At 60.8% G+C, this 26,365-nt stretch overlaps 3 protein-coding genes across 7 annotated transcripts in view; 1 reads left to right on the top strand and 2 right to left on the bottom strand.

Moving 5' to 3' along the window:
* Positions 1-6,894: 6,894 nt before the first annotated feature.
* MIOX (myo-inositol oxygenase) lies at positions 6,895-9,151 on the bottom strand. The gene is made up of 10 exons (XM_060024029.1): positions 9,137-9,151; positions 8,631-8,711; positions 8,357-8,437; positions 8,117-8,279; positions 7,896-7,963; positions 7,658-7,767; positions 7,513-7,580; positions 7,376-7,425; positions 7,079-7,191; positions 6,895-7,003 (listed from the first exon to the last, which is right to left on the bottom strand). The coding sequence occupies exons 1-10, from the start codon at positions 9,149-9,151 to the stop codon at positions 6,895-6,897; spliced, it is 858 nt and encodes a 285-aa protein (XP_059880012.1).
* Positions 9,152-10,999: 1,848 nt separating this feature from the next.
* On the bottom strand, positions 11,000-13,556 carry ADM2 (adrenomedullin 2). Its single transcript, XM_060024028.2, has 2 exons — positions 13,277-13,556; positions 11,000-12,707 (listed from the first exon to the last, which is right to left on the bottom strand). The coding sequence occupies exons 1-2, from the start codon at positions 13,384-13,386 to the stop codon at positions 12,389-12,391; spliced, it is 429 nt and encodes a 142-aa protein (XP_059880011.1). The 5' UTR covers positions 13,387-13,556; the 3' UTR covers positions 11,000-12,388.
* A 4,179-nt stretch (positions 13,557-17,735) lies between these two features.
* The window catches only part of SBF1 (SET binding factor 1), a 29,538-nt gene continuing 20,908 nt past the window's right edge, over positions 17,736-26,365 (top strand). For all 5 annotated transcript variants that reach the window (XR_009521281.1, XM_060025884.1, XM_060025882.1 and 2 more), the window contains exons 1-5: positions 17,736-17,937; positions 24,609-24,694; positions 25,122-25,259; positions 25,482-25,640; positions 25,725-25,835. Coding sequence is in view for 4 of the 5 variants with exons in the window: in XM_060025884.1 (XP_059881867.1) it covers positions 17,883-17,937; positions 24,609-24,694; positions 25,122-25,259; positions 25,482-25,640; positions 25,725-25,835 (549 nt within the window). In the remaining variant the exon portion in view is untranslated. The remainder of the gene's footprint in view (positions 17,938-24,608; positions 24,695-25,121; positions 25,260-25,481; positions 25,641-25,724; positions 25,836-26,365) is intronic.

Below are 26,365 nucleotides of genomic sequence, written 5' to 3'. Positions count from 1 at the left end.
ATTCCTTTTTATGGCTGAATAATATTCCATTGTATGTTTATGCCACATTTTGTCCATTGATCCATCGCTAGACATTTGGGTTATTCTCACATTTCGGCTGTTGTGAATAATGTTGCTGTGAACGTGGGTGCACAAGTATCTGTTTGAGTCCCTGCTTTCAGCTCTTTTGGGTGTATACCTAGAAGTAGAATTGCAGGATCGCGTGGCAGTTTTATGGTTAACTTTTTGGGGAGCCACCAGCCTTCATCACAGCGGCTGCATCTTTTAAATTTTACGTTCCCTCTGGCAGTGTACCAAGGTTCCCGTTTCTCCACATCCTCACTAACACTTGTTATTTTCCCGTTTTTGATAAAAGCCGTCCTCATGGGTAAGAAATAGTATCTCAAAGTGATTTGTTTTTGTTTTGTTTTGTCTTCTTTATTTTTGGCTGCGTTGGGTCTTCGTTGCTGCGTGCGGGCTTTCTCTAGTTGCGGCGAGCGGGGGCTACTCTTCGTTGTGGTGCACGGGCTTCTCGTTGCGGTGGCCTCTCTTGTTGCCGAGTGCGGGCTGTAGGCGCGTGGGCTTCAGTAGCTGTGGCACATGGGCTCAGTAGTTGTGGCTCACGGGCTGTATAACGCAGGCTCAGTAGTTGTGGTGCACGGGCTTAGTTGCTCCGCGGCACGTGGGATCTTCCTGGACCAGGGCTCGAACCCGTGTCTCCTGCATTGGCAGGTGGATTCTTAACCACTGCACCACCAGGGAAGCCCTCAAAGTGGTTTTGATTTGCATTTGCCCAATGGCTAATGACGTTGAGCATATTTTCATGTGCTTATTGGCCATTTGTATATCTCCTTTGGAGAACTGTCTATCCAAGTCCTTTGGCCCCCACCCCTTTTCTTTTTTGGCCTCGCCATGTGGTGTGCTGGATCATTATTCCCAGATCAGGGATCAAAGCCACTCCCCCTGCCGTGGAATTGTGGAGTTTTAACCACTGGACTGCCAGGGGAGTCCCTCACACTGTTTTGATTACTGTAGGTTTATAGTGAGTTTTGAAATTGGGAAGTGTGAGTCCTTCAGCTTTATTGTTTTTCAAGATTTTTTTGCTATTTGGGATCCCTTGAAATTTTAGAATGGATGTTTTTATTTCTGCAAAAAAAAAGTGCCATTGGAATTTTGATAGAGATTGCATGGAATCTGTAGATCACTTTGATAGTAGTTTGACCCTTAAACAGCGCTGAGGTTAGGAACACCAACACTAACCAATTGAAAATCCGAGGATAACCTCACAGTTTGCCGTCCATATCCGAGGTTCCAAATCCACAGGTTCAACCTACCGAGGGTCATGTGGTGCTGTAATATGTATTTAGTGAAAAAAAATCCACATACCAGTGGACCGTGCAGCTCAAGCCGGAGTTGTTCGAGGGTTAACTGTATCGTCTTCTTAACAGTAGTGAGTCTCCCAATCCATGTACTTTCATTTTCTCTCTTCTATCTAACTCTAGCAGGTTTTAGCAACAACTCTGAAGGGTTCCATTTATAAATTTTAAATGCCTAAAATATTCTAAGTGCTTTATAAATTTAATTTATTTTCTAACTGTTCAGTCATCTGACGCAACACAATCTTCCCAAGCTTCAAAAAAACCCCATAAATGAATAAACATACAAATGCAATGAGCCAGTAATTCACGTGAACTTCCCTTTACCAAGAGTAAACTTACTGAGATTGACCAGAGGCAAAACCTTACCATGGCCTGGCCTGGTGAGGACACACAGTGCCGGGTCCCAGGGCTGACTCCGGAGTCCAGTGGGGCTGGGATGTGGGCCCCATGGCTCCTGGGCGAGCACCAAGTTTCTCCCCTTCTTGGCTTCCAAAAGGAAAGGTGGGAGAGGAAGTGCAGCCCAGCCTCCCACCCAGACTCGTGGAAAGGCAGAGCCTCTGTCCACAGGAAGAGTTCCGACACCCACCCGCTTGGGTACCCAGGCCCCTGATGAGTCCATCTTTCTGATTCACACTCCCTCCCCACACCCACACAACGTTCCACTAACGCAAGGCAGCCACTCTACATCTCACTCGAAACCCCTCGCTCATGCCAGGTGGGGAGGCACCCACATCACTTCCAGGCTCCAGCTGGACACCCACCCATGAGCTCAGTACAGTCGCATCTCGAAATTCTACATCTCACATCTCATTGAACGGTGAAGGTAGCCTCCAGAAGATGTTTGAAGGACAGCAAGGAAAAAATACGGCTTGTGCTTGGTCCTGCAACAATCACGAGGCAGGGCTGGTCGGGCCTCCACGCCCACCGTCTTGAGGCAGCTGAGCCCTCGGGCCCGTCTGCAGAGGGCGCTGCCGTCTTCCACCAAGCTGGCTGCTGGACTCAGCACTGCACCTCTATGGGTCTCCAGGAGCTTGTTCCCAGTCCTCCTGGCCTCTCAGCCCTGCACCAGCAGCCCTTTCCCAGTGGAGGTCAGCCCTGGTCACGCCCCTCAGCCTTCTGCTCATTCTGCTGCCGAGGTGCTCAGAAGGGCCACGTGGCTGGCCTTGCCCAGCTCAGAGGGCTGTCTGTGGGAGGAAGCACTGCTTCCTTGAGAAGTGCATTCCACATGCAGCATCACCCGGTCACTGGGGCAGGCATCAGCGCTTCTCCAGGTGTCGCGGGTGCAGGAGTGAGAGCCACGTGCACCAGATGGCTCCCAGACACAGGGCATTTTCCACAGCCCGACTCCCAGCGGCGCCGTCTCCAAGCTGGCACCATGGCTAGGGCTTCGACTGGGGGCTCACCATTCCATCAGACCGCTGATTTGGGGTCGTGGGGTGCGAGTGGTAGTTTCTTGGGGGTTATTGCAATTTGGAATCTGAAACCTTACCAGTGAGCTTTCTGTCCTCTCCCACGTGAAAATCCATGTGTGCCTCTTGCACTCTGAATGGATATTTTTACTCAGGTGTGATTTTGGTGGGTCACATATTGGTCATTTGGAAAATCTTGGCTCAGTGAGTTATGCAAATCTTCCAGATGTTGACACATTCCATCGTACAGTCTAAAAAAATCACACTCATTAATTTCACCATCCACCTTATCAGACAAATCTTTAAGTATGAGGAAGCTGTCAAGTTCATGGTGGTGGACACAAGTTTTCCCAAATCCCAATTGTTTCTTGAAAGCTAAATGTTATCATTGGCAATAAATGCTGTCATCGTTTTCCTTTGTCCATTTTTTTAAACAATAAATTTATTTACTTATTTATTTTTGGCTGTGTTGGGTCTTCATTGTTGCGCGGGGGCTTTCTCTAGTTGCAGCAAGCGGGGGCTAATCTTCAGTGCGGCACGCGGGCTTCAGTAGTTGTGGCTCACGGGCTTAGTTGCTCCACAGCATGTGGGATCTTCCCGGACCAGGGCTCGAACCCATGTCCCCCGCGTTGGCAGGTGGATTCTTAACCACTGCGCCACCAGGGAAGCCCTCAGTTTGTCCATTTTTGAGGAAATGATCACCAAATCCCCAAGGCTGAGTGACTCGGGTGTGTTTGTCAGTTGTTCTCCCGAGTAAGACTGACCCGCTGAGCTGGCAGCTGGGGCCACACCCGCTCTCCCTAGGCAGCCATCCTGCTGTTGCCCGCACAGAACTTCCTGTCCCCCCCCAGCTTAAAAAAGAGCTGCACTCAAGGGGGAGACTTAACAGTATCAATAGCTTTTACTACTTCATCAAAGACATTCTTGGGAATTCCCTGGCCATCCAGTGGTTAGGACTCAGCATTTTCACTGCCGAGGGCCTGGGTTCAATCCCTGGTTGGGGAACTAAGATCCCGCAAGCCACATGGCGCCGCCCAAAAGATAAAAAAAGATATTCTTAAGTAAAACTTACCTTTTTTTAAACTGCAAGAGTGAGGACTAGACGGACAGGGCCACGACCGTTGCCCCCATTGTGACATTCTGTCACCATGGGAATGTGGGCTCAGTGAAAAGGCAATGACGTCTCTGGGTGAAAATAGCAGTGACCTCACAGGCCCCTGACAGCCTAGAGTTTCGGGGGCCGCCAGGCAGCTGCCTGCCAAGCCCTAAGGGCTGCGGTCTGGGTATAGCCACAGACTGTTTCTCTTTCAGTCCAGGCTTGAGCCTGAAATGTAGGGGTTTGAACTTACTGTTGTATTTTCTTAGGCCATCAGTGCCCTTGGAAGCAGCCACCTTCCTCTATGGTCACAGTCCCCTCGGCCTGGCCAGAGTAACAAGGCCATAATCAGCCGCTACGTGGCTAGTTAGAAGGGTGCTGGAAGGCCTGACCCAGGCCGTGGGAGTCGGCGGGCTGCAGGAGGGGCGGGTGCAGTGAGGCAGCGGTCCGGTGACAGAAAGCAGAGCAGGCTGGAGGGAAGGCCAAGCCCCTCCTCCTCTCTGCGGGCTCCTCAGCTGCCCCAGTGCCCTGAGGCTCCCAGCGGGGCCCTGGTAGACAGAAATACGGGAGCCCTGGCTCCCGCTGCCCTTCCCCCACGCTGGGGCCTTTTTGGAGATGGCCAGGTTAGGGTCTGCAGGGCCACAGAGAGGCCTGGGGACCCAGGAGCAGGGGCAAAGGTGGCCACTCCTGCTCTGCACTGAGGAGGCTCCCCCGGGGGGTTTCAGGTCCCAGAGGGGCATCTGTCCAACATCCCCCTGCCCAGCTCTGGGGCTCATGCTTCTCTTCCCCACCCCAGCCTCTTCCCTGCTCCCAGGAAGGCTGAGAGGCCCCGTTGCCCACACCCAGTCTAGGCTCAGAGCCCCCTGCACCCCACAAGCAACTCTAGGGAGGGACCTCCTTGGCACCCTGCACCTGCCCTGCCTGAGCTCAAAGGCTGAGAGGGGGCCGCGGCTGGGAAGGCTGCCCAGGGACGGTGCGAGGGAGCCCAGGGCAGGCAGGAATTCTCCAGAAGGAAGCACAGCGAGTGGAGGAGAGCTTGGGCAAAGCCTCTTGACGCACTCGAGCCCGTCCTCTCCTGACACCAGCGCACAGAGGGGCTGGGGTACACAGGGAGGGCCTGGGTGGGGTTTGAGCGGAACGGGAGGGTCTGACCGTGCAGCAGCCTGGACAAGGCAGGGGGGGCAGCGGGCAGTGCCACCTTTCGTGGCTACAACCAGTGGACATTCAAGAAGTGACTGGGTCTTCAGCCCCAGCACGTGGATTTGTAATACCACCTCCCACTCAGCAAAATCAAGGCTCCTTGGAGAAAGGGCCAATTCTACGTCTAGGGCAGCCTCTGTGGTAAACTGGAAAATGGCCCCCAAAGATGTCCACATCCGATCCCTGGAACTTGTGAGTGTAACCTTACTTGGAAAAAGCATCTTGCAGATATAATTATGGACGTTGAGATGAGGAGGTCATCCTGGATAGTCTGGGTGGGCACTAAATACCATCACAGGTGTCTTTATAAGAGGGGCAGAGGGAGACAGACACACCGAAACGGAGCTGCGTGAAGACAGAGAAGAGACAGCCATCCACCAGCCAGGGTGCGCTGGTGTCACCTGAGGCTGGATCTTCCCGGAACCTCCGGCGGGGGCACTGCTGACACATTGATCTCAGGCTTCTGGCTTCCTTCCAGCACTTGAGAGAATAAACTTCTGTTGTTTTAAGTCACCAAGCTTGTGATAATTTGTTACAGCAGACACAGGAAACAGTCGGGCGTCTTGTTACACCAGACGCGGCAAGACATCCCAGAGACCCTTGCGATGGTCAGAAGCAGCCAGGGGCCCACAGGAAAGACCCTCCCCAACCCTGTCTGAGCACCAGTAAGAATAACTCACTGAGGCGCAAATATGCTGAAATCTACGCGTTCTTGATTCAAAAACAGACAACTTGATCATGTTTGAAGGGTGCTAGGGAACCAGCTCTTGCGGAACGGTAAATTAAGAGAGAGACAGGGGCATTTACTTCCGTTTCCTCCATAAACAGGAACCAGACAGCACCAGGGGAGCTGCTCTTCACTGCGGGCTCTACCAGGTGAGTGAGGATGGAACTGGAGCCTTGCTGTTCTCACTCTATCCGGTGGAGGGTGTTCTTAGACCTGAACTGCCGCACAGCAGCTTCTGACAACACGGGAAACAGCGGGGCTTCCTGATAAAGCACAGCCCCCGCCTCTAGGGCACCCCTGCCCTCAACAAGTCAAACCTGAATCTGACTAAGCCTCTAAATTTATTTACCAGTTAGCAAGAAAGACCGAGGAAAGTATACTGATAGATACCATGGGGACGCAACCAGCAAATCCCAACAGGAAGTCCCTAGACACATGAGCCACTTTCTTCAAAGGAATAAACCGCTAGTAGAGGGAAGGCTGACGCTGAACTGCAGCATGAGGGGTGCACACTTGGGGGACGAAACCACAAGGAAAAGAAGGTGATTGTCGGCCAAGGTGAGGGCTGCACCCTGGGGCCCACGGAGGGTTTCTTGGCGTGTTTTCGTGGGTCGTGTTCATGGCAGTTAACCTGAGCATTTATCATGATGTTTCCTGTAGTGCGTTCTTCTAGCTATCAGGTATTTTGTATTGTCATCTTTAAGGGGACTGAGCCCAGAGGACTCAGTGGCTGTTTTCAGAATGTGGAGGTGGGCAGGGTGACCCCAGGTTCTGACGCCAGAGCTGGAGGACGAGCAAGATGCTTATGGCGGCAGAAATGGCCGGGCACGCGTGTCCACGAGATCGCGGACTTGCCTGTCCCGCCCCCGCCCCCCCAAGTGACTGCCCTGCCACGACACGCCTCGGTCTCAGTGAGGGTTTGAGGGTCAGACTCACGAGCTGCTTCAAAGTCTTTATTGCAACCGGGGAGAGGGGCCAACGGGGCAGGGAATGCAGGTGGGTATGTGGGGTCCCCTAGAAAGGCCAGGGTGGGTCGTCACTGTGCCTGACAGTGGCTGTCACCCCAGGGCACCCAGCTGGGTGTGGGCAGGGTGGGCAGGCCGGTCACCAGTGGAGGACACCGGGGCAGTACTTGTCAATGAGCCCCTGGTAGTAGGGCCGCAGCTTGTCCACATCTGGCAGGTCAGAGCTCTTGGTGTAGAGATCGAACTTGCTGCAGCGCAGAGGGACAGTGCGTCATGAAGCCCCGGGCCCCCTCCCCCGCCCCCCCCCACGGGCCCGAGCATACTTGAACTCCTGCACCCAGGGCAGCATGGCCAAGTCCTGCTCGTCGCACAGCTGCTGGTAGTCGCCGCCCGTATGCCACGGGTAGAAGGAGTGGAACCGGACGATGTAGAAGGCCTGGGGCAGGAGGAGCCGCACCCCACGCTCCAGGCGGGGCTGGGCTGGGCTGCGCTGGGGTGACCTGGACTAGGCTGGGCCGGGCTGGGCTGGACTGGGGTGAACTGGACTAGGCTGGGCCAGGCTGGGCTGGACTGGGCTAGGCTGGGCGGGGTTCTTGGTTTGGCTCCTCCCCCACACCTACCTCCGGTGGGAGGGAGAATTTGTTGAACTTCATCATCTGGTACATGTACTCTGGGGGAGAGAGGGTGTCACCACCAGGCACCCAGAGGCGTGGCCCCCACCGCAGTCCCCACTGTTGCTGTCTCTAACTGGCCTCACCGTCATGGCCCCAGGACATGAGGACGTTCTCGAGCCCACAGTGGGGCTGGTACATGCCAAGCTCTGTGCTGCAGGGAGAGACAGAGGGTGAGGGGGGCTCAGAAACACCCTGCAGAGGGGAGGGCCAATGGCGAGGGAAGCATACCTGTACAGAGGGTCCCGGAGGTCAGGGTTGTCCTGGAAGGTAGAGTCCCAGAAAAGCACAGAGCTTTGGGGACGGCAGCCAACTGGGAAGGTGTCTCCAACGACTGCCCACTGGGGAGGGACAGGCAACGGTGGGTGGGCCTGACTGGCCTGCCCACCAAGTAGGTGTCCAGAGCAGAGCCCAGAGCCGAGGCTGCCCTGGGCCACGCCCTGCCCACCCCCTCCACCCCTCTCCTCACCTGGGGCTCCCCTGCCAGAGCCAGGACCTTCCCCAGGTCATGCAGGAGCCCGGCGAGGTGGAACCAGTCTGGGGGAGAGAGAGGGGCAGGGCAGGCTAGAGGGGGTGCAGGGGCCAGGGCAGAGGGACAGCCTTGGGGCTGGGGTGGGGGGCAGGGCCTGCTGGGAGAGGGCCGGACCTCCACCCTCCCCCACCACCAGCCGGGGCGGGTGGGGAGCACACCCTTGTCGGGATGGGCCTTCCGGATGCCCTCGGCCGTCTGGAAGGCGTGGAAGGAGTTGGGGAAGTCCACGTCGGGGTCCGACTCGTCCACCAGCGCATCCAGCATGTCCACAGCCTCCATGACAGTCATTCTCTTATAGGAGAAGCTCCCAAACTGGGCATGCTGGGCCAGTAAGGGAGAGGTCAGCGTAGCCCCAGCGTCGGCCCTCGGGGGGTTCGGGTTGGGAGTCTTCCAGCTACCTTCCTCCTGACGAAGTCCACGGTCTGCCACGTGTGCATAAGCTTGTAGGTGGTGAAGACACGATCCAGGAGAGGGCCGGACTGCAAGGCAGAAGGTCAGCCAGGCGGCTCGCCAACCCCTGCCCGTCACACCCAGGGGGCCACTGCCTCCCAATCCCAGGCCTGGCCCCGCGAGACGTGAACGGGGTATCCCCAGGGTGGCCCCTGGAGCTGTGCAAGGGGACAGGTGCTGCCCTTCCCAGGGGCGCAGTTAGGGGCGGCCGCAGGTGCTCACCATGTAGTTTCGGAAGCTGCCCCTGTCTTTGGCCGCCTCTGGCCCCGTATCAGGCCGGTAGACCAGGGAAGGGTCTGGGTCCTGGTTGGGTGGGGGAGTGAACCCATTTCACCACAATGCCAGCCCCGTGAGGGAGGGAGGACATCCCCAAGGGGGTACGAGGCTGTCAGACGCAGTGGGCGCCCCAGGGCACAGCCCCTCCCAGCACAGGCGCGTGGGTGCTCCAGGCTCCTGGTGTCCTTATCTGCAGGGTGGATGCCGAGGATGCCTGCTTCCCCAGTGATGCACGGCTCTGGCAGCACCCCTACCCGGCATCTCCTTCTCAAGACCTGGGTCCGCAGGGAGCCCAGGGGTTGGGCCGACGACCCTTGCCCCAGCTAGACCACGACAGGAAGGAGGGAGACCTTTGACCCAGATGAGCGGGCGGCAGAAACCCGCTGGGAGAGGGCATGGTGCTGCTGCCTCTTCCCCGGGGGAGCAGCCCGTGCGGGGTCCGGGGTACTCACCACAGCCACCTTCATCCTGAGAGGGGGCAGAGCTCCACAGGCCCGGGTGCCCGTATATATGCCCACAGGTTACATAAGTGACCGGACACCACCCAGCCCCTTGGCCTTGGCCCTCGGTAATGAGTGACCATCCACCCTCCTCCTGGCCTCTGAGAGTTAATGTGTCAGCACAGAAGCAGCCCCAGCGGCCCGGTCCCCCCCACCCGCCCCCACCGCCAGCCAACCTCAGCGTCCCTGGAGCAACTGACCTGCCTGGGGGGTCGAGGCTGCTCTGTAGCCAGACTCCCACTCCTGCTTCCCAAGCTTTAAACACCTCCATGCCCCAGGCGGTAGGCCCCTCCCAACACCCTATCATCCCCCGGCACCTGGGATTTGGGGCGGGGTGGGGCAGGGCTTATTTCAGAAAGTCATTTTGACACTTGTTAAAATGGGATAGAAGACTTTATTCACGTTTTCCTAGAAGGGAGAGGTCGGGCTCCACTCTGAACACAGAGTAAATCCCCAGCACAGTCAGCTGGGGATTTACAGCCACCAGGCAGGGAGGGGGCCTGGGGTGGGCTGGGTGGGCAGGGGTCAGGAGGGAAGATAGCCAGAGGAGAGACATCAAGGGTGGGGGCGCTCTTGCTAAACCCCAGGATTCTGTCAAGGGTGTGATTCTTGCTAATACTGGGCGAGGCTGGAGCCTTGGGCTCACGTTTGGTCCAGGGGGTCTTTGTCAGGCTCTTGGGGCGAGGGGCTCCATCTCGAGTCAGGGCAGAGATGAATTCACAGCGCTGGTCATGTGCGGGCTGAGTTAGGCAGTGAGGACACAGCAGGGACCGCACCACCTGGAGCTGACGGTCCCGTCACTGGAAAGAGGCCGGCGCTCTGGCGAAGGACGGGCACCGAGCGCCGTCAGGGTGAGTGGGACGGGAGAGGGCAGTGGGCGAGGTGCTGGGCACTCCGCGAGGCGCCTCCTGCCCACGCTGAGAATCAACCAGGCCCCACTTAAAACGGCAAAGTGATTTCGGCCCGTGTGAGCCCATAGCGCCTCCAGCTTCCCAGGTGCACGTGCATCCCTCACGCACTTTTGAGGTTGGTTTCCTCTGCCTCCTCCCGCTGGAATCTCGGTCCCTGGGGGCGGGGGACAGGGTTTATTCGCTGTTTCCACAAGTGCTCAGAAAATACTGGCTGCAAGGATGGAGAGGGGCCTGGGGAGGTGGGATGCGGGCTGGAACCATGACCCCAAAGCAGGTGGTGGCTTGCAAGGATGGAGAGGGGCCTGGGGAGGTGGGGTGGGGGCTGGAACCATGACCCCAAAGCAGGTGGTGGCTTGGACCAAGAGAAGGGACAAAGGGCCGGCCGGTGGATCCAGATGAGGCAGGAGAGGGGCAGCTGGGGGGCTGCCACCAGGCCTCCAAGTGGGGTGTCAGATAGGCAGCCAGGACACGGTCTGGAGCTCAGGGGCCATGTGGACCACAGTGCGATGCTGTGACCATGGCGGGCGACCCTAAGGAAAAACAGCCCAAGGCTCAGGCAGCACCTGGGCAAGGGCACCAGGTGGTGCAATCCTGGGGGCCTCCTGGCAGTCTGCGTTGCCACAAGGAGGGTGCAGTGTGGGGTGGTGTTCTGGCAGGGGGAGCATCCCGCGTGGAGAACCAGACCGCAAGGGACTTTACCCCAGGGCCGAGGCCAGGGAGGATCTGGGCCGAGCTGAGCTCCTGACTCTCCCTGACTCGGCCCTCCCGGAGCCCTCCTCTTCCTTGCCCCCCAGTCCCCCTGGCCCTGTGCCATAGCCCACCCTCCCTGCCTGCCCTACACCCCTCGGTGGCCACAGGCTCCCAGCTCTGAGGCCCAGCCTGCCGCCCATCCAGCCCCCACGCACACACCTGTTCCAGCCTCCCCCCAACATCCACGCCTCCCCTGGGCTCAGGGCCTGGGCGCTCTCGGCTCCTCCCCCGGGGCCCCTGCTGTCCTCAGTTCATCTCCCCAGCCTGAACTATTCCCACGGGGCCTGGTGGAAGGAAGGGGAGCCCTGAGCTGGAAGAGCAAGCGCAAGGGTGGGAGGCCAGATGGCGCGTCCAGGAGCCTCCCGCCCTTAGGGGGCCCCCGGGGGTCTGAGGGGCAGGCCTGCCAGCGACCCAGGGTATGGGCTCTGTGGGTGGGCACTGCAGGGACCGCAGGCGCCTCCCTGATGTCTGGCTGCAGAGCTGGGATAAAGGCATGCTCTCTTCACAGGGTGGCTGAGAGGGTGACATGGCAAACATCGACAAATTAAGTGCTGTATGAACATTTGTTAAATAACGGAAACCACATTTCTGGACCCGTGAGGCATTGGGCGCCAGTACTACAGGACTAGCAAAAGGCTCTGGTGTCACAGCACTTAAAGCCCCTCCCCCTCCCCCGTGGCGGGTGGGGGGTGGGGGCAGACACACACCAAGAACTCCGCCCCCTGGCTGTGGACTTGTTCTTCAGATAATTTGAGGCCAGTCCCCTCCCCCAGGCTCCTGGCAAGCCTGCTCCAGCCTCCTGTTGTCCCCACGCCGGGCAGGATGGGGCTCAGGGAGCCCCTGTGGCCCGCGGGGCCCCAACCCCTGTTCGGCCATCCCCTACCCACCTTGAGGTGGTGGTGCTTCCACCTTAACTGAGAGATTTGGGCTGGGAGATTTGCCCCGCCCCACTCCCACCCTGCCCTAGGGAGTGGGAAGGGTGTTCTGCCCTGCTCTGCCCCAGAACCCCTGCACCCTTTCCCCAGCTACCCTCAGGGCACCCAGGCAGGGAGTCTGCATCGTGACCTTGGGTCCAGCTGGAACAGGGCAGTCCAGCCTTAACCCTACCATGTCAGGACCAGCAGGGAAGAGGCCATGCTGGGCCACCTCTGGGCCCCTCCTCTCTCCTGCTTGCCCAGAGGTGGCCCAGGGTGTTCAGGTCCCTGGCATCTGCCCTACGTCCTTGGGCAGACCCTGTCCTCTAATGCTGCCAACCGCCTCCAAGTGTTACACTCCCCAGGGGCAGAGCCCCTGGGTGTTCAGGATCTGCTGGGTCCACACACGTGCACTGGCTTCTGTGTCCACAGTCATTCGAGGTTGGCTGCTGCAGAACCTGGTGGGGGGAGGGTGGGGCGGGGGTGTCCTCAGGGGCCTGCACCGCTGTTCCAGTGACTGCTCTTTGCAGGAGCTTCGGGGCTAGTTCTGGGCTGGGGGCTCAGCTGCAGCTCTGGGATTAGGGCGCGGCATCCCAGCTGGGACAGGCAGGGGTATGGCCTGCCGCGCCTCAGCCGTAGCTGTGCGGGCTGCTGGGGTCCACAGGGGCCGAGTCGTGTGGGCCGGCTGAGCCGATAAGCTGCCACAGGCGGTGGCTGAGGTTCTGCACCTGGCAGGTGCCCAGCACACAGCCCACACGCAGGAGCTGGGCTCGGGGCCTGCGGGGACCCAAGTGTCGGCGGGGGCCATTCCGGAGAGGCTGACCCATAGCAGGGGCCAGGCTGGCACTCCTCTGGGGCTGGAGGGCCTGGTGCAGCTTCCAGACCACAGGCCGGGCTGCAGGGTGCCGGGACTGCAAGCCACTGTAAGGAGTCCGGGCTGGGGGCTCCCTGCAGAGGGAGATGGAGGAAGTAAGCCCGGCGGGCCAGCCTTTCAGGGACCCATAAACCCACCCACTTTCCCTTCCACACAGGCCTGGGGTCACGGGCAGGGGAAGCCCACTGAGCTCAGGGCCTGGCCCTCAGCCACTCAGTAGCCCATTTACCTGCTCCTCCCTGGGCAAGGGGCAGCCCTGGCCTCTGTGGGCCACTAAGCTCAGGACTCGGGTGACTCCCTCTCAGCCCTTCCCTTGGGGTGGGGGGAGGTGGGCGGGCCTGAGGCCCCTCCAGCCTCCCCTCCCACAGCTGACCTTTCCTTTTGAGGGGTCTGCTCTGCCAGTGTCGAGGAGTGGGCATGCCTTCGGAGGACACGCAGAGAAAGAGGAACCTCTTGCCCTGCTGGTGGGTTGCTTAGGGCCTGGGGCTGGCCCTTGATCTAGGGGGTGGGCCCCAGCAGCAGGTGGGGGGTTTCCCCAACCAGGGGCTAGAGGAACTGGGGAGGGGTCGGGGTCGGAGGGAGGCCTCCCCCGAGCACCCTGGTTTCCTGCCCCGGCAGCCAGGGTGGTCTGAGACCTGCTCACCTGGGTCGCGCGGGCGGCCGGCTCCGGGCCAGGCCGAGGGACAGCGCGCCTGGGAGCTGCAGGTAGAGGAAGCTGATGCAACCGAGGGTGACCGTCAAGAGCCGGACCATGAGGGCGGGGCCGGAGGGGGCAGTGAGCCGGGCAGGTGTTGGGGGCGGCCCTCGGCTGAGCCACCGCTTCCGCCCGCACCTCGGGGCGCGCGGGCTGGCGCCGGTAGGTCTGCGAGGGTCTCCAACACAAAGCGACACGAAGTGGTGCGTGAACCTCCTCGGTCAGCTGGCGGTCGGGGCCCTGCTGGGGCCTGAGCCTCAGCGCCTCGGGGCTAAATAGTCTTCCAGGGGGGCGGAGCCGGACGCGCCGGCGGGGCGGGGCGGGGCGGGGCGGGGTGCTCCCGAGAGAGGGCGGCGGCCGTAGGGAGCGCGGGCGGCTGGCCAGAGACCCCGGCAGGCCAGCCTCACCTCCGCCACCTTCTGGTGGGGGACACTGTCCCTGAGGCTGGAGGGGTAAAGAACTGGGTGCTGCGGCGTGCAATCGGCGGGGCTGTGTCCCGCCCACCACCTCTAGGTCCCTGGGCCTCGCCTCCTAAATGTCCGCGCCAATGAGTGGCAGGGGCCTGGACAGAGGCGATTTTGAGACCCCTCCTTAAGAGGTCCTAGCAGCTCTATTCCTAAAAACTCTACCCTCCCCCCACCCCGCACCATTACTGAAGTATTAACTGGTTTTTGTAAGAAATTTAAATAAGTAGGAAGTGAGAACCTCTCACTGCCATCCAGTGGGTTCCTCTCCCAGGTCCGGATGGGCGCCCCGTTCTTGACTTTCTCTTGTGTGCGTTCTGTTGAGGGGGGTTGCATCCTGTGTGTGCACTATATACAGACACCTACGCATACGTAGGTAAAAATATATGTAAATATAGAGACTGCCGTTCTTTCTTATGCTTGATCTCACACCAAAATGTAGGTGTTCTGTGACTTAATTGATCCTTTATTGGGAAGCAGTTAGGTGATTTCCAAGCTTTCCAAGAGCAGGAACCCTTCTTCATGAGCCCATGGATGTGTCTCCATAGGATCCTTCTGCAGACACGGGAATTCTGGCTGAAGGTGAGCCCGTGTTTGTGTTGACAGATGGAGCCAAACTGCTCTCCACAAAGCTGATGCCCTGTCCACCGATAACGGACTTGGTGCCGGGGTTCTTCATCCGTGTGTCCCTCTGGGAGGGGACAATTACCCCATCGCACGCTCACACATTCTGGTCATCTGAGCATCTCTGCATCCACTTGTGTTTCCTCTTCTGTCTTCCCTGCTCCGGTCCTGCCCCCTCTTAGCGGGTCATCATGAGTGACCTGGTCACTCTCCGTCCCTCCTTCTGCACACACCGTGGGAGCTCAGCAAACATTAGCTGGATGAATAAATCAACAAGTGGTGAGCACCTGCCATGTGAAAGAGCGGAAGGGAAGCATCAGCAGGTATTCCCGTTTCTATTTATTTATTGTTGCTGCAAGGAGGGTGGGTGATGTGATCGCATTTATACTAGAAAAGTGGAATTCAGCAGGGAGGTGGGTGCTGAAGGGCTGGCAGGAAGGGTGCAGTGGGGACAGAGAGAATGGGTCAGAGAAACAGAGCAGAGCAGGGGGGCAGATGAGGAGGGTCAGCCCACCCATCTGTTTGCTGATGCAGGGAGAGTGGGGGGAGGGGTTAGCTACCTGGGGGACATCCCGGTAGGGATGTCTTGCTGGCCTCCAGCGTCCTGGGCCTGGGGCTGAAGAGAAGGCAGCCCTGGAACACAGTCTGGGTAGTTTTGGAGCTGGCAAGGCTCTGAGAGGTGAGGAGTGTGGTGACCATCACCCACAGAGAGTGAAGAGAGAGGACAGAACCCGGCGTGGGAAGAGGGGCAGGCAAGGGACCCCAAGGCAAGGGACCAAGGGGCAGGCAAGTGGACCCGGTTCTGCAGCTGCTGCTTCTCCCACCAGCACCCCCGTCCTCCCTCAATCTGCCTTCCACAGTGCTGCCAGTACCGTCTTTCCAAAACACATGTGACCGTATCACTCACCCCACCAATAAAGAAGAAATAGATAAAAATTCACAGTCTCTTAGGCCCTCGGCCACTGCACTCTTTCTCTCAGAACACTGGCTGCCACCACAGGCCTAGGGGCTCATTCCCCCGACAGCCCACGGGCAGGGTGTCCTCTGGCCTCAGGCTTCAGCCTGGGAGCTTATTTCACCCCTATCCCTCTTGACTGGATCAGAGACCCCCTGTGATCCCACAGCCCCTGCACAGCGGCTCGTGGCACTTGTGTTCTGTAACTGTCCACGTGCCCCCCAAGGGGAAATCCATGGGCTTCCCCCACTGATCCTCAGTGGAGGAGCCGCTTCTGCGGAGCCACTCAGAGCACCGCTCACCCATGGAAACACACAAGAAGCAGACCAGAGGTTCCCCTGGAGGAATGCTTTAGAGAGAAACCATCGTGGAGCAGGAAAAGCGAGGGTGGCAATTGGCTGGGCAGACAGCATCTAGGGAGGTTTTGCTTGAGTGTTTTAAGGTGGGAGAGACCGAGTTTAATCCCGATGGCGAGAATCCACAGAGAGGGAAAGATTGAGGATGCGGGTACCTAGCAAACAGCCAGAGGCGGGGAGGGGGCAGGAGGGGCAGAGCCTCTGTGGTCGCTGTGGAGGGGGAGGCGGGGGTGAGGGGGGCAGACTTGGGGTGATGCAAGTCTGTTTTCTCTGTGAAGGAGGGCAGTGGGGTCATTTCTGAGACACGGGAAGGGGGTCAGAGGAGACTGCAGAGAGAACAGAGCTGACCAGATGTCAGCAGGCTGGGCAGTGGCGAGAGTGCATCCACAGCTGGGGCCGCGGTGTCACTGTGGCCACTCTGCACCAGCTGGCGCTGCAGGCCTCGAGGAGACGGATGGGCAGGACTGTGCGTGGCTGGGGTTTGCCCGGTGAGGACAGTGAAAACTGTCCGGGGGGGGGGCAACGATGTTGGCAGGATGACAGGTGACTGGAGCCACACTGAGAGGAAGCGGGCAGCAGCGAGTGCCTCTGAGGGTAACATGGACAGTGTGGTAGCAAGGAACTTGAGTGGGGCTATCATGGTCTAGAAGTGACCCCAAACCTGCCCTTGACCCTAAGGTGCTCAAGGAATGGGCTCCTTGCAAGGAGGGCATGAGAGTGGAAGAAAATGGAGTGCAGGGTCCCCACCATCTCTGTGGAAGAGCCAGTCCTGGGCTCATGTGCTAGGCCAGAGGGCTTCCCTGGGACACTGCCTGCCCGTGCACAAGCTCAGTGGTGTGGTAATGTGGTGGTGAGGACCTTTTTGGGTGTAAGTGACAAAAGCTAACTCAAGACAGCTGGGGCAAAAAGGAGGGGTTCTCAGCCTATCTACCCAGTACCGTCCAGAAGCAGAGGAGGCTGTGGCTGGGCATGTGCCCAGAGGCAGGGAGGGGAGCCTGGTGGTCTTCCCCCTCGGCGCTTGTCTCTGGGTTGTGTTCCACTCATTCTCCAGGCGGGCCCCTGCGAGGGGATGGAGGAGGAACGCCAGCAGTTTGTTCCTTCGTAGGTTCTTGAAGCAGCCAAAGTCACCCCAAAACAAGTTCAACCCTGCCTTCCCCTCCCAGCCTGTCAGCGAGCAGCCCTGAGGCTGCCCCGCCCCCCACCCCATCTCCTCTCCTAGCGTGTTCTGCTCTAGACTCTGTGTCCCCCTTGCCCATCCCTGTGTCACTGCGGGGGAGGCCCTGGCCGGCCCCCGCGCTGAGGGTGGTGGGCACTGTCAGGGACCCTGAGTGGTGCAGCCTTCTCCCAAGCAGCGCACCCGGGCCCCGGCGCCTCACGGCCTAGTACGCAGCTCTTTACAGCAGGACGTGCAGCGCGCCTTTTAAAAAGTACATGTGTTAAAAATAAATAAATGAATGAACGAATGAACGAATAAATAAATAGAAATTAAAAAAATAAAAGGACATGTGTTAAGCGTTTCACCTCACTTAGACTGGGCTTCCAAGTGGGGCCAGAGCCCTCTTCAGGCTGGGAACCCCAAGGGTAGGGCCTGGGTGGGTACTCCCCCCTATCACCAGGCTGGCAGCCCCAGGGGATGGCTTAGGGCCCCAGTTTGGGAGACCCGTGGGTAGGGCCGGGCCTTCCAGCCTTCCTGCAGACTGACAGCGCCGGGGTAGAGAGCCCCGGGAGCCGCGCGGACCCCAGACAGAGCTCCCAGAGGCGGGGCCCGACCCCTCTCCGCCCTGCGTGGGAGCCGCAACGGCGAGGCACGCTCTGACCCGGCCCGCGCCTGCCGCTGACCCGCCCGAGCCGCCGTCGCTGTCACCGCTTGAGGGTGGTGAGCGGCTGAATCCCGCCCCCGGGAACCGAGCCCGCGCCGCTGGTCCAATGAGGGAGCTTCGCTCCGGACCCCGCCCGCGGGGGGGGCGGAGCGAGGCCGCGCAGGCGCACGGCGCGGCCGGGCGGGCCGGCTGGCTGGGAAGATGGCGGCTGGAGCCCTGGCCGCCGCCGTGGAGCGGGCCCGAGGCGTCCGGGGTGCGCGGGCCAGGGCCGGGGCCGGGCCATGAGAGCGCCGTCCTCGCGTCCCCGAGCCGCGGAGCCCGCCCGCGCCCCTCGCCATGGCGCGGCTCGCGGACTACTTCGTGCTGGTGGCGTTCGGGCCGCACCCGCGCGGTGAGTGCCGGCGCGCGGCCGAGGGCTGAGGGCCGGGGACCGGGAGCCGGGGAGGGTCAGCCGGGGCGGCGGGGCAGCCCCAGGGTCAGCCGGGCACCTGCCGCCCTGGTTTGGGGTCCGGGGTCGGGGGTCACGGAGGGCCGACCTCCCCGAGGTGGGCAGCGCGGCGAGACGGGGCGGGCCGAGATTGCCCACCCCAGTCAGGGCAGAACCGGGCCGACAGCGTCTCGGCGTCGCCCCGGAGGTGGGAGGGCCCTGGGGCGGCTCGGCCTCCCGACTCCCAGTTGGGTGGGATGGGCTCTCTCTGCTTTGGCGGACTGCCGGGCGGCTCTGCTTCCAGGGGCACGGAACGTTCACTTGCAAGCCCCTCCTCTGACCCCCAGTGCCTCTGTGCCGTGTCTCAGGTACAGGAGGCTGGGGAGCATGCAGAAAAGGGGTGGGGTTCAGGGACTACTGCTTGAAGAGGTGGTGTTTGAGTTGGAACTCGGAGGACTTCAGAGGGAACTGTGGAGAGGAGAGAGAAGAGTGTTCCTGGCAGAGGGCCTGCCGACTTCATGCCTGCAGCCAAGCCCTGGGTGGGAGAGTGGTGTGGTGACTGGTGCCGATGGCCAGGAGGTCCGTGTCTAGGGTCAGCGCCCGTGTCCGAGAGCCCTTCAGCCCAGGGGGTAGGAGAAAACAGCCTGACAGTGACATCAGCAACAGCCGTGGAGACAACGGCGTTGGGGTGTGCACTCAGCGTGCCAGGCCCTGCACAGCCCTTTGTGTGTGTGATCTCACTTCTTCCTCCCAGCAGCCCACCGAGGTTTCCCTGTCGTTGCCCCCATGTGTAGAGTGCAGTCAGGGCAGAGAGGTTGAGTGCCTGGTCTGAGCCCCCAGAGGGGCTGGGACTCGCACCCAGCCTACCCCAGAGCTAAGCTGGGGTCTCAGATCCCAAACTGCAGGAGGGCACGCGTGTCACTGGGGGGTGGGGTGGCTGTGTGGTCAGGCTGGGGCTGAACCTTGAGCCTGAGAGTGGGGTCGAGACCCCCAGTCTACCCTGCTTCTTGTCACCCCAGCTGCCTCTGTCACCATCCAGGACCCGGACTTGCACTCCTCTTTGCTTTTCTTCTGGCTGAGCCTATACCTTCTGGACTCCACACTCTCCAGACTCTCCTCGCGCCCTTTCGCTCAACACTCGCTCCTCCTCTCCACTCCTCCTGTCGTATCCATCCCGACACCCTCAGTCATGAGCATGTCTCTCCCTTCAGGGAGGGCGTTCTTGTAGGCAAGGACCAGTTGTCCTCGTCCTGCAGTCTGCACGTGGCAGGCTCACTGTCAGTGTTGAACAGGCCCAGAGGGAGAGCTGTCTGCTCCAAGGCATGTGGGGAGGGGGCAGTGAGGAGGACATGCCAGCTGCAGCAGCGGGGTGCACTGGATCCAGGGAGACAAGGCTGGCCGAGGTGCTGCCCCAGCGTGAGGGCCCCCAGGCTGCGTGCCGGGGCAGGGGCTGCCTGCAGAGTGAGCTTGGAGGCTGAGGACGCCGAGGGCAGTGTGGGAGGCATGCTGATGGTGGTGGCAGCTGGAGCGAATGTGAGGAAGGTGAGAGGAGGCATGGGTAGGCTCCGTGACAGGCGGGCTGGAGCCACACGGGCGGCGGGCACCCCAGGTGTGTGTGGCCTCTGAGCAGAGCAGGGGAGAAGGCTGGCGCCCACCAGTGAGGAGTGCCTGCTCACCCCAAGTGACCGGAAGGAGTGATTCTCAAGATGTCCCTTCAGTAGGGCTGGGGGGCCACGGAGCCCCCTAACCACTGTCTTCCGGGGTTGGAGCTGGTCAGCAGCTGGCTGGCTACCCAGCCTCAGGGCCTCCCTTGGCATGACTGGTCCATCCCTGTGAGGAACAAGCCCACGAGCTGGAGTCCCGGCTGTGGGACTGAGGGCAGAGCGAGGTGGTGGGGGAGTCTGAAGCAGAGGAGCACCGCGTGAGGCTCAGTGGTCCCTGCTTTGCCACTTGATACCTCTGTGACCTTGGACCAGTCTTTCGGCCCTCCGCACCTCACCTTCCTCATCTGGGGGCCGGGTGAGTGACACAGACCTCCCAGGCTGCTCTGAGCACAAGGTGGACATACACACGTGGAGCTGTTCGCACAGAAGCTCCAGGGAGTGCTGGGTGTCTTGTTAATGCTGAGCAGCCAGCGTGCGGACAGCACTTGGCACAGACAGTGGGCACCTCTGCGGGAGGTGGCACGCAGGCACCCGTGCGTGCTGGCAGGCCTAGGACGCTAGGGCAAGACATAGTCTTTTGGGTTGAGTGGAGAGTGCCGAGTGGTGGAAGGCTTGTCCGTGGCCTGGATCTGCACACCCTGTGCGGACCTTCTGGGCGCTGAGTCCCGGAGTCCTACCTGAGGAAGCACCCTGCTTTCATGGTTACTACCTGGCAGACCGCTCCAGGCAGGAGGGCAGGGAGGGGACTGGGTGGTTCCCTGCCATTCATCTCAGAAGGTGTAGCCGCCTCCCTTGGTGAGTTGGGGGAGCTCCTTCACTAAGGACATGGGTTTAGCCTGTATTGCACCCTGGCCCAGCCCTGGGGACTTCGTGGGGGCCAGTTCCTGGCCAGGGAGTGCCCTGATGGTGGTCAGCTGACTTTACACAGTGTGACCAGTGCCGGGGTGTGACTTTGATCTGACCAGATGGCCGAGTGCATATCTGCCAGGGAGGAGGGGCTGGACCCCTCCTGCTGCTGGGGGTTCCACCCCCAAACATCTGAGAAGAAGACTTTGCACCCCTGGCCTGGCCTCTTTTGGTCCTGACCATGTTGAGCTGGCCACATTCCTCGGCCCCATCTACTCTCCCCACCCATGTTCCTGCCCTCTCTCTGGAGCAGGTTGGGGCTGTTTGGGATGGCCTTGGCTGGCTCCCAGCCCCACCCTGGGAGCCCGAGGGTCCAAGTCCTTGGGTCAGAGCCAGTCGGGTCTGACCGGGGAGGTTGGAGAGGTTGCAGCCCCTCTGCACTTGTCCTGTGCTGTGGCCAGCTGGGAGCGGCCTGTGTGTGGAGGTTTGTGTTGAGGTGGGAGGTTGGGTTTGCAGCAGGACGCTGCCGTCCTTCGTACGGCCCGGCTAGTCTCAGGGTGTGTGTGCTGGGTGTGGGGAGGGGCGGGCAGAGGAGGGTGCCATCCTCCCTCGCCTCTGCCCACAGCACATGCTGGCCTGGGCCGGCCCAGGCATCGGAGCCTGGCACTGGTGATGGCGTTGCCAGCAGATGACGGACGTGAGCTCTGTGTTCCCTGCCCCGGGGCTGGCTGTGGGGACACGGCTCTTGTCCCCATCTGTGTCTCAGGGGATCTCTGTGCCCTTCCTCCTAGGGCCCCCCCAAGTCCCGCCCTGTGACGCACAGCTGTGCTGGTTGGATTAGTCCTGTCACCATGGGGTGGAGGTGTCCTCTCTCTTGTCTACCCCAAGGTGGGGCAGGGGACTCAGCTGCTGTAGGTCCCCTTCACGGCCTCAAGAGCTCGACTGAGTGGGGGACACTGGGAGACGTGGCAGAGCCCTACCCCCACCCCCAGGATTCAGGCCAGCAGCCAGATTGCAGCCCGGCCCCTGTTGGCACAGAGCTGAGGCATGGGCTGGGGTCTCAGGGAAGGGTGAGGGAGTCAGGACACATCCACGGTGCGCCCTTCCAGGGAGGGCCGGCGAGCGCTGGTGTGCCTTGGGGCTCCGGAAGCTGCCCTGGACTTCCTACTGAGGAACCTGTTTGCCTGTGGTGTGTGAGCGGGGCTGATCGTGGCGGGAGGGTGGTGCAGCGGCTGTCTGTGATCAGCAAGCCCTAATTAGGCCGAGGGCTGTGCAGCGCTGGACGCGGAGATGTAGCTTCTTGCTCGTGGAGCTCCTGTCTGGCTCAGCTGGCCAACAGGTGCACCAGGAATCCCAGAAGGCTGTGTTAGAGGGTGGGAGGTTCTTGGGGTCCCACTGCAGGCCCCAGACTTGGGCAGGGTGCAGAGAGCTGGCTAGAGGAGGTGACGCTCTTTGGGCTGAGACCTGAGGGCCAAGTTTGGGACCATCATGGCCCAGAGGAGGAGCTGGCGGGGGAATGCTCACCTGCCCAGCCTAGTGCCATCCTCCCCGCCCCCCCTCCACCCTCTGTAGGCGGCCTGGACACCTCCAGGAAAGCCTGCGCTCAGTTCTTTGGAGGGTGGAGCCCTGCACGTGGGAGTAGACGTTCCCCACGATGAATGGGGTAGGGAGGGTGGGCAGTGGCCGGTGGCCAGCCACTCTGCCCACTTCCCTGGGGGAGAGGCTGTGGAAAGCAGCCCCCTGAAGGCCACCTGCCCACTGGCTTCGGGAGGGAGATGGGGCAGAGGCTACTGTCCCCGTCCGCACACACCTCCCTTCCTTCCTCCTCCTGCTGCCTCGTGGCAAGAACTGGGTGAGCCCTGGGTGCCAGCCAGGGCTGAGCTGAGATGGTGGTTTGGGGCTGCGCACACGTTGGCCCTGGGGGAGGAGCCACAGTTTAGGGTGAGCCAGCCTGGGCCTGTTGAGGGTGGCCCTTGGGAGTGGGCCTGGATGGACCCTGGGGGCTTCGGGGGGGGGGTGTGTGTGCGCGCGCGCGCGCGTAGGTAGGTGAGGCACCAGCAGACACCTGTCCTCCCCCACCCTGTCTTGTCTGCCACCTCCTCTCAGTGTCAGTGGTGGGAGGGGGAGGGGAGCAGGAAGCTGAGGTTTGGTGAGTCAGAGTCACAGCCCCTCACTACCCCTGCTCCCCCAGCCAGCAGCGACCTGCCTGCTGCTGACCTTTTTGGTATTGCCTCCGTGATCCTGGAGAGTGGCGGGCTCCTAAGATTGCAGCCCAGCTCCTCTGCCTCTGGGGGCCTGGGCAGTGTGTGCTCTGGGGCTGCTGGGGTCCGTTTGCCAGTGCCCTTGGGTCCAGGCCTGTGCCCAGGCCCCCAGCTCGGTCTGAGGCTCCTGTGCCCACTCAGGTCACAGGTGGACCAGGCAGGCTGGACGTGGGACTGCATCTCACAGGTCCTCAGAGGCTGCACACGGGGGCTTTCTGGGCCTTCCCTATCCGCCCCTGCTCTTCTGCTGGTGTGGGCAGTAGTGTTGAGGCTGGTCTGAGCGGAGGGCTGGACCTGCTTGTCGAGCGTGGGAGGTGAAGGTGGAGAGCTTTTGTCTTTCCTGCTTCAAGCTGCTGCCGTGCTGGGTGGGAGCTGGGGGCAGAACAGGGACCCCCGTCCTTCCTCCACGACGCCCGGGTGAGTGCTTCCCCGACTTGACTCTCATCATGCCTCCAGGTTTGTTTCCACAAAGGGTGGGCAAGAGGCAGGGGCCTCCAGCTGGCCCTGCCAGTGTGGACTGGACCTGGCAGCACTGCCCTGGGCATGGAGTGGGGGAAGCAGACCGGAGGGGGTGCTTTGGGAGTGGAGGGGGTTCTCTGGGGAACACATGGGGAGCTAGCAGGCTGGGGGTGCAGGGCCATGCCCTTCTCCCTGGTCTGGAGGACCCTCAGGGCTGCACAGGGCAACCTGGTCTGTGGCTGTGTGCAAGGCGGCCTTTGCAGGCAGGGAGCAGGCCTGTGTGCCACCACCTTCAGGGCTCCGGAGAGCGCTCCTGTCCTTCCTGCCAGCCCCACCCCTCCTTGGCTGTCTTCTGGGACCTTTGCTTGTCGCGTCTGCCTCTTGAGGTAGCAGGGACAAGCCGCAGTTTGGGGCTGTAGGCACGGGTGGTCCTTCCGCTGGCACAGGTGGCAGGTGTGAGACCCTTGCACCTCTCAAGTGGGCCCAGGGCTGGCAGGTGAGGCGGAGGCAGGGAGCAGGGCTGTGGGCCGAGTGCCTAAGCTGGGCACTGGCTGTGGAACAGTGGGGAACAGCGCTCCCCTTGCTGGAGGGGCAGGTGCGGTGCAGTTGGGCGGCACGCTGGCCTGTGGCAGGCTGGGTGTGGGTTCTGGCTGGGGGTGTTGACACAGTGGGCGGGACCCAGGAGGGGGGTAGTGGGGGTGGGAGTAGGGAGTATCTCCCCCTACTCCCCTGGGCTGGGGCTCCTGGGCCCTTTTTTTTTTTTTTTTTTTTTTTGAGGCTCTCACAGTTTATTTTATTTTACTTTATTTTTTTAAATTTCCAGGTCATTTAAAAAAAAATTTTCTTATTAGAGTAGAGTTGATTTACAATGTTGTGTTACTTTCTGCCGTACGGCAAAGTAAACCAGTTATACATATACGTATACCCACTCTTTTTTAGATTCTTTTCCCGTTAAGTTCATTATAGAGTACTGATTGGAGGTCCCTGTGTTATACGGTAGGTCTTTATTAGTTACCTGTTTTATATACAGTGGTGTGTATACGTCAGTCCCAATCTCCCAATTTATCCCCCCCGCCCCCCGCCATAACCATAAGTTTGTTTTCTGCATCTGTGACGGGCCTCCTGTGCTCTTGGTGCCTGGCCCAGCCAGAGGCTTGCAGGGACCCCGGCCCCACAGCAGGGGCTTCTCTCCATGCCCTCTGGTGGTCCTGGGGTCTGTGGCTGCCTAGGGGCCCCTCCTCACAGGACTGTCTTTAGGGAAACCATAGGTTTGGGAGCTGGGGCTGGTCTGGTGCCACCTGAGGGCCAGGATGGGTGAGATGTTTCCACCCGGACCCTCGAGGCTCCTGACCGGGTGCAGGTGTGGGAGGTGGGAGGTGCTCTGACCCCTGGCTCCTGTCCTCAGGGAGTGCGGAAGGCCAGGGCCAGATCCTGCAGCGCTTCCCAGAGAAGGACTGGGAGGACAACCCGTTCCCCCAGGGCATCGAGCTGGTGAGTGTGGGCGCTCCCCCAGGGCCTGGAGCCGAGGGCTGGGGCGCTGAGACGGTGGGGGGCAGGCACCGTGAGGACCCCGCTGGGTACAAGGAGACATCAGCTGCATTGGAGAACGTAGGGCGGGGGTGCAGGCTTGGCTGGTCGGACGCTTGGTGCCCACATCACGTCTTGTTGTCCCTCCCTCTTGATGGTGGGGACCATGCCCTGCATCACAGGGTTCTCGCCCCGCACAGTGAGGCCGGAGGCTCTTACTCCCTTTTGTGTGGGAGAAGACCGAGGTCCAGGAGGCAAGGCATGTGGGTCGCAGAGCAGGGTGCTGCTGGCTGCACTGGAACCCGGCCTCCAGGCCCTGGCTGTGCAGTCCCTCGCAGGCAGGGGACTAGAGGGAACTGACTGCTGACCCCCGTCCCCTTCCTCCCGATAGTTTTGCCAGCCCAGTGGGTGGCAGCTGTGTCCCGAGAGGAACCCACCGACCTTCTTTGTTGCTGTCCTCACCGATATCAATTCCGAGCGGCACTACTGCGCATGCTTGACTTTCTGGGAGCCCGTGGAGCCCACACAGGTAACCCTGCATGGGCCGAGCCTCTGACTGTGGCCGACTCCCTCTGTCCTGTGTGTGTCTGGTCCTGGTGACCCAACCCCACAAAGGCTGAAGTTTCCAGAGGGCCAGTCCTGTCTGAGTCAGCTGTGTCCCGTGTCCCCCCCCCCCCCCCCCCCCCCCCCCCCCCGCCCAGGCCTCAGGAGACCTGCCTGAGAGCCTGGCATATGGGGCTTCTGTCCACAGGAAGGGCTGTGCACCGAGGACACTGCCGAGAGGGAAGAGGAGGCAGGTGAGGGAGGCCCAGTGGGACTGTCAACCGCAGCTCCTGGCCCACCCGGCCAGCTGTTTGCTCCAAAGACGCTGGTACTGGTGTCTCGATTGGACCATGCGGAGGTGTTCAGGGTGAGGCGGGCAGCCGGGCACAGGGCAGGATGCGGGGTGCTCCCGCTGGCTGGGTCGTCATTCCCCGATCTGTGGTCCCTGCAGAACAGCCTGGGTCTCATCTACACCATCCATGTGGAGGGCCTGAACGTGGGCCTGGAGAACGTGGTTGGGAACCTGCTGACGTGCATCATCCCTCTGGCCGGGGGCTCACAGGTGGGTCAGGAGGCAGCTGCTGTCCACCTGCAGCCACAGGACCCGCTGGTGCCTGAGGCCACGGGGTGGGGCCTGGTAGGTGTTCGGAGTCCAGCCTGGGCGGAGTGCGGCCCTAGCCTCGGACAGTCCTGCGTCTTGGTGCCGCCGCCTGTCCTCTTTTCTTGGCCCTGCCTGTCTCGTGTCCCATGTCGCATCTGGCTCTCCACCTGGCACCCTTTGGTTCCTCTGTCCTCTCCCTCCTTGGGTGTGCCTGTCTCTGGGTGTCAGTGTTGGCCTATCTGTCCAGCCCCCCGGTCTGTGTCCCCGCGTGTGGGTGTGTCTAACTGTGTCTCTCTGCCTGTCTGTCCCGTGCAGCTGGACTCTGTTGAGGACGGAGTGGTACGGATTCTTTGTTTCTTCTGCCCACTCAGGCCCCGTCCCCACCCCAGGTCAGAGGCCCAGAGTTTTCTCTGCAGCACTGCTTGGGCCGACAGAGGCCAGACGTGGCCTTTCCCTTGTGCCGTGCTGCCCGTCCTGGCCAGTCCCACCTC

The sequence above is a fragment of the Delphinus delphis genome, chromosome 11 (genome assembly GCF_949987515.2).
Source record: "Delphinus delphis chromosome 11, mDelDel1.2, whole genome shotgun sequence".
In the NCBI taxonomy this organism is placed as follows: Eukaryota; Metazoa; Chordata; class Mammalia; order Artiodactyla; family Delphinidae; genus Delphinus; species Delphinus delphis.
The sequence above is the reverse complement of the archived record's forward strand: the minus strand, read 5'-3'. Positions and strand labels throughout refer to the sequence as shown.

What these genes read in the sequence shown, in the direction of transcription:
- MIOX (XM_060024029.1), bottom strand. An exon ending in CTCCGGGACCCTCTGTACAG is followed by an intron (nt 7,581 to 7,657) that starts GTATGCTTCCCT and finishes CTCTCCCTGCAG; the next exon opens with CACAGAGCTTGGCATGTACC. An exon ending in CCCTGGGTGCAGGAGTTCAA is followed by an intron (nt 7,004 to 7,078) that starts GTATGCTCGGGC and finishes TCTGCGCTGCAG; the next exon opens with CAAGTTCGATCTCTACACCA.
- ADM2 (XM_060024028.2), bottom strand. Translation starts at nt 13,386, where the DNA reads ATGGTCCGGCTCTTGACGGTCACCCTCGGTTGCATCAGCTTCCTCTAC. An exon ending in CGGCCGCCCGCGCGACCCAG is followed by an intron (nt 12,708 to 13,276) that starts GTGAGCAGGTCT and finishes CTCCCTCTGCAG; the next exon opens with GGAGCCCCCAGCCCGGACTC.